Consider the following 5997-nt stretch of genomic DNA (forward strand, 5'->3'; position numbering starts at 1 on the left):
CCATTGCTGGCTCTGAAGCCTTCATCTCAATCATCACTTGTGAAGGAAAGGCCTGAAGTAGGTGTGCCACTGCCCTTATACAAAACTGCCTCTCTGTGCTCAGAGGTTTTTGTATGAACAGGGAGGGTGGTGGACAAAGAGGCAATAGAAGCTGGAGCAGGATGAGGCTGATTCTTTTACCCTCTGGAAAAGATGGGCTCTCCAAGGCAGTGAGTGGTGGGAGTTCAAGTGACCTTGGCTTGTTTTATTGATCATTCTCCGGTCTCTTGCCCACACCAACTTCTGGCCTGGCTGACTCTGCTCTGTGTGTCCTGACCTCCAGTTGTTTCCTTGTTCCAAAGTTACACTGCCTGCATCAGAATAATCTGATTTTGGCTGCGTTCACAAGCCGAGGTATCGTGTCTCGGTCTATTGTAGTGTGGGCTCTAGATTTGGCCAAAAGCCAAACCAGTATGCAGCACAGTGGGTTCAAATCCTTTGATCCTGACAGGTTATTCCAAAAGACCACTTTAGGATAGCACATATATATTGAAGAATTTGGTTAAAAGATGCTGATTAGAGATGAGCAAGCCTACTCGGCCACGCCCCTTTTTCGCCCGAGCATCACGATTTTCGATTAATTCCGTACTCGGGCGAAAAGATTCGGGGGGCGCCGTGGGTGAGTGGGGGGGTTGCAGAGGGGAGTGGGGAGGAGAGGGAGAGGGCTCCCCCCCGTTCCCCGCTGCTACCCCCCACGCCGCCACGCCTCCCCCCTCCCCCCGGCGCCCCCCGAATCTTTTTACCCGAGTACTGAAGTACTCGAAAATCGCGGTGGTCGATCGAGTAATTACTCGAAACAAGTACGTTCGCTCATCTCTAATGCTGATACAATCAGGAAATTAGATGGCAAAACTCAATACACAAACATAACCCTAATCATACTACCAACATTTTAAGAAAATCTATTTAAAAAGTTTCCAAAACTTGTAAAGTACTTTTATGTAAATTAGGAAGAGATCTAGGAGCATCTACAGCAGGCAAAACATACCAGACTCCCTTGCCCTCATTGTAAAGTGGAGGGATAGTTATATTTGGAACTGTATATAGAAAGTAATAAAAAAGCAAACAAAAAGGTTAATTTTAAGAAAGAAGAAAAATATGCTTTCACTAAAGAGCTCAAATAGCTTTTGACAAGGGTCACTTTAAAGGGGCTGTCATTTATGAAAAAAAAAAAAGATGGGGATATTGTATAAAATAATAGAGCATGCTGTTATTGGCCTTTCAATCCTTTGTCCTTCTTACACCACTATTTATCTTGTTATTTGTATAGTTCCAACATATTCCTCAGTGTTTTCAGTTCATTTTTATTTATTAACCTTGGAAGGATGGAAGACTGAGTCGACCTTGAGCGACTAGTTGTGCAAATTCCTTGAACCAGAAATGATAGCCACATTTTACACATTGTCTATACAACTGTCATATTAGACATGAATTGATTTTCTAATTGATATTCCTAATAAAACAAGCTGTTGAGTAAATTTTCTATTTATATTATTTAATTGCCTCAAAAGAAAGGGGAATCATAAAATGGCAAAAAAAAAAACAACAAATCCCCAAGGCTTGTTTTACCTGGTACCATGCTTTCTCTTTAGTATATAAATACGTAGACTTACAGTCATTGTGGTTAATATTCATGTTTCTTATGATTACACAACAGGACTGTGATGAGTAGTAGATTAATTTGAAGATGAATAAGAGGAACAAAGATATACCTGGTGTAAGTATTGTTAGTAAGCTTGATGTAGTAGTGCATGATAACATCTATATAAGATTCTTCTCAAATTGTCTGAAATATATTTATTTAAAAAACAGGCTTTTTTAATTTCTAGGATTTTAATTATAAATTTGGCATTCAAACAAAAAGTTTGGTCAAGGACATAAAATAATCAATGATTTGTAATGTTCTTGGATATTTCAGGACACTGTCATATACGCAGTACACAAACTGTATAAAATATTGAATTTCTTTACATTACACATTTTAAAATGGAGAAATTAGTTAATGTCATATAAAAGTATTAGATATTTGAAAGTAAATGTTTGAAAAAAGTAAAATATTTACATCTAGTGCTCTTGGAAGCAAGTTGTTTTTGGGCTGCCTTCCAAAAACAACTTGCTTCCAGTTTACTTTGGCTCCTCAGTGTCCGGGACCTGGCAGGCGTGCACGGCAAGTATTTATTACCTTCCTCCACACCTATTATATGGTGCATATTGGCTTGGTGCTGCTGTTTGGTTACTATTCATACGTCTAGTGCTCTTGTTATTGTATGTTGCAGGCTTTGCTTTATTACGGTATAACTAATGCTTGTTCTATACACAGGAGAACAATCTGACTGCAGTTACCGAGTTTCTCCTTCTAGGATTTCAAAGCAGCCAATGTTCAGGGATTTTCCTGTTCTGTCTGTTCCTGGGGATTTACTGCGGGACAATATGTGGGAACCTCCTGATCATCACCCTGGTGTCCACCAGCAAGAACCTCCACACTCCAATGTACTTCTTCATCTCACAACTGTCCATCAGTGACATGTTAGTGATCACAGATATTGCCCCCAACATGCTCCACATGCTATTGAATAATGGGAGGATCATTGCTTTTATTGACTGCATCGCTCAGTTTTATTTTTTCTCCACCTCAGAAGCATTTGAATGTTTTCTTCTCGCTGTAATGTCTTATGACAGATATGTGGCCATCTGTAATCCCCTTCATTACACTTCCATCATGACAAATGCATTATGTGTGATCCTGACCATCATCTGTTGGTTGTTAGGACTTTCTGTTATTTCGGTTTACACCATAACAATAACAAAGCTTACATTTTGTGGGCGAAATATCATTAACCATTTATTTTGTGATCTTGTCCCCTTACTAGAACTTGTCTGTTCTGACACCTCCATTATGCAGTTGGAGATGTATATATTAGGTTTTCCAATTGTCTTTGTTCCAACCACAATCATTGTAATGTCTTATACTTGTATTGTCTTAGCAATCTTAAGGATCCCATCCAGTACTGGAAGACATAAAGCCTTCTCCACCTGTAGCTCCCACCTCATTGTGGTCTCCATATTCTACTGGACACTGTTCAGTGTTTATGTGGTACCAACCAAAGATATAACTCTTTCCATGAGTAAAATTCTCTCCCTGCTATATACTGTGTTTACTCCTTTAGTCAACCCCATTATATACAGTCTGAGAAATGAAGACATTAAGAAAGCTGTACAGAAAACACTTTATAAACAGATAATCTGGTGAATTAAGTCAGCTCAGTTATTGTAAAGTGATTTTGTTTGTATTGGTTAAATAAAAAGTGGAATGATTATTGAAAAATATATATTGGCTACCAAATATTGATGACGATTTCATAATTTGTGTGTTTAACCTTTTAATGACTAGTTTATTTTAGGCTGTAATGACCAACCAAAGTTTCTTTTTGTTTAGTTCACTCTCTTCCAATGTTTGTTTTTTTCTGGCAAAGTTGAAGTTTTTAAAAGCATTATTTTGGAGTACATGAAATACTTTGCATAACTCATTGTTTTTGGGTCAGAAACGGAAATTCTGCCATTGTTTTTGGGTAATGTTTTTATAGTATTTAAAGGGGTTGTCCCGAGGCAGCAAGTGGGTCTATACACTTCTGTATGGCCATAATAATGCACTTTGTAATGTACATTGTGCATTAATTATGAGCCATACAGAAGTTATAAAAAGTTTTATACTTACCTGCTCCGTTGCTGGCGTCCTCGTCTCCATGGTGCCGACTAATTTTCGCCCTCCGATGGCCAAATTAGCCGCGCTTGCGCATTCCGGGTCTTCTTCTTTTCTGAATGGGGCTCCGTGTAGCTCCGTGTAGCTCCGCCCCGTCACGTGCCGATTCCAGCCAATCAGGAGGCTGGAATCGGCAATGGACCGCACAGAAGCCCTGCGGTCCATGGAGACAGAGGATCCCGGCGGCCATCTTCAGCAGGTGAGTATGAAGACGCCGGACCGCCGGGATTCAGGTAAGCGCTGTGCGGGTTGTTTTTTTAACCCCTGCATCGGGGTTGTCTCGCGCCGAACGGGGGGGGGGGGGTTTAAAAAAAAAAAAAACGTTTCAGCGCGGGACAACCCCTTTAATTTGCAATCTAAATAACATGGTAGTGTAATTCTTTGGATTAGCACAATTATCATGATGTCAAATTTATATAGCTTCTTTTTAGTTTTACAATTCTTTGTATACTGAACACACGTTTTTTCATCAAACGATCTTTCAGGGGCCTTTCTATTTGGAATGAGCTGCCATTTTAATTGATAACATATTTATGAACTTTTAATAATTTTCAATTCCATTTTTTAGGCAAGTAACAAAATATTGCATTTCTGGTATTAGTTTTTACTTTTCTTTTTTAGCAGTTTCAGCATGTTTTATATAATGAAATGTTTACTCAGTTCTCTGAGTCAATATGATTTCACCAATAACAAATGGATTTACTTTTTTCTTTCTTTTACTTCTTTTTCACAACAGAAAAACCATTAAAAGAAATATATTTTTTTCTGAATGGTGCATTCAAAGACACGCCGCATATCAATGAAACTGTGATTTTTTTGGGATCAGCTCTAATATTTAATGGCACCATATTTGGGTTCATATGACTTTCTGATCATTTTTTCTATCATCTTTTTCTTGAGACAGACTATGTAAAAATAAAGCAACAAAAGAATCAGATTAATAGCACTCCAAAGGCAGAGTGGAATAGTATAATGAAAGAAAAAAATGAAAAAAACGGTGCAGACTCACCCCAGACGTATGTCGATGAATCCTGGTAGGCAAATAAATGCATCAAATCATGGTAAGGGTCCAATTCACACTGGTCTTGATAACATCCCTGAGGGAGAGCGTAACGGGGTGGCTCTAGGTATAATATACCAGAGGACAAAAGAACAATACTAGGCAGAAAAGGAAAAAAAACCCTGATGCTCCAGTGGTATGGATAATGAAGAAGGACTTACTTCGTAGGGGTGCCTGGTCCACAGCACCCCTCAATCCCGGATCGCATGTAGTGTGAAACAGATGATGGAGATGTTTTTCTCAAAGTTCCAAAGTAGCGATTTATTTCAAGGTATGCAACGCGTTTCGGCTTTAAAATTAGCCCTTATCAAAATGTTTGCCAACCGATCGATGTTGCCAACTATGACCCATCTCCAACCTCCCCTTCATTTCCAAACTACTTGAATGCCTGGTCTATTCAGTGCAACAGTATATTGCTTCCCTACTGTCCATACATCACCAATCTCGCACGCTCTGCTCTGCTAACTCACTCAGACTAAATACCCCTCTAATATGAACCTCACATGCTTTCCTCCAGGAGACTTCTCTAGAGCAGCACCGATCCTCTGAAACACTCAACTGACATATCGACAATACCCAATGCACAGAACTTCAGATGTGCCTTAAAGACACACCTATTCAAAGAAGCATACCAAACTTCCTGATCTAGTCCTTCACCCCCCACAATATGCCTCTTGACCCTCCCTGTGGCTTTCCACTTTTCCCTGTCATGTACACTTCCTGCCTCATATTTTCTGTTTTTGTCCTAAAAACAGTTTATCACGTTATTGTTGCATTGCCATGTTCCATCGCCTACCCCTGTACCTTCTGTTATCACTACCCCCTTTGTTTCTAAATAATTGCATACAACATGTAACTTTTGTAATTTCTGTAATTTTTGTATTGTTATGTTCTCTATGTGCCTCGAAAGCGCTGAGGAATAAGTTGGCGCTATAGAAATAAAAATTATCATTATTATAGCGCCAACATTTTCAGCACAGCTTACAAAACAGGGTGAACAGAAACAAAACCACGGTTACATTTAGTAATCAGTCAACGGAGACAGTAGGGGTGAGAAACCTGCTCCAATGAGCCTACATACTGCAAATAATAGGGTGAAAGAGAAGATAAAGGGGCAGGAGCTGTGCAGTGTAAGGTG

General features: G+C 39.4%; 1 protein-coding gene across 1 annotated transcript; it reads left to right on the top strand.

Moving 5' to 3' along the window:
- Positions 1-1726: 1726 nt before the first annotated feature.
- Positions 1727-3289, top strand: LOC136610355 (olfactory receptor 5G9-like). The gene is made up of 2 exons (XM_066589587.1): positions 1727-1756; positions 2360-3289. Exons 1-2 carry the CDS (start codon positions 1727-1729, stop codon positions 3287-3289), a joined length of 960 nt encoding a protein of 319 aa, XP_066445684.1.
- The last annotated feature ends 2708 nt before the right edge of the window (positions 3290-5997 follow it).

This window comes from Eleutherodactylus coqui, chromosome 2 (genome assembly GCF_035609145.1).
Source record: "Eleutherodactylus coqui strain aEleCoq1 chromosome 2, aEleCoq1.hap1, whole genome shotgun sequence".
Classification (NCBI taxonomy): Eukaryota; Metazoa; Chordata; class Amphibia; order Anura; family Eleutherodactylidae; genus Eleutherodactylus; species Eleutherodactylus coqui.

Coding starts and splice junctions, on each gene's coding strand:
- LOC136610355 (XM_066589587.1), top strand. CDS start 1,727: ATGAATAAGAGGAACAAAGATATACCTGGT. Junction 1,757..2,359: donor GGAACAAAGATATACCTGGT/GTAAGTATTGTT, acceptor TTCTATACACAG/GAGAACAATCTGACTGCAGT.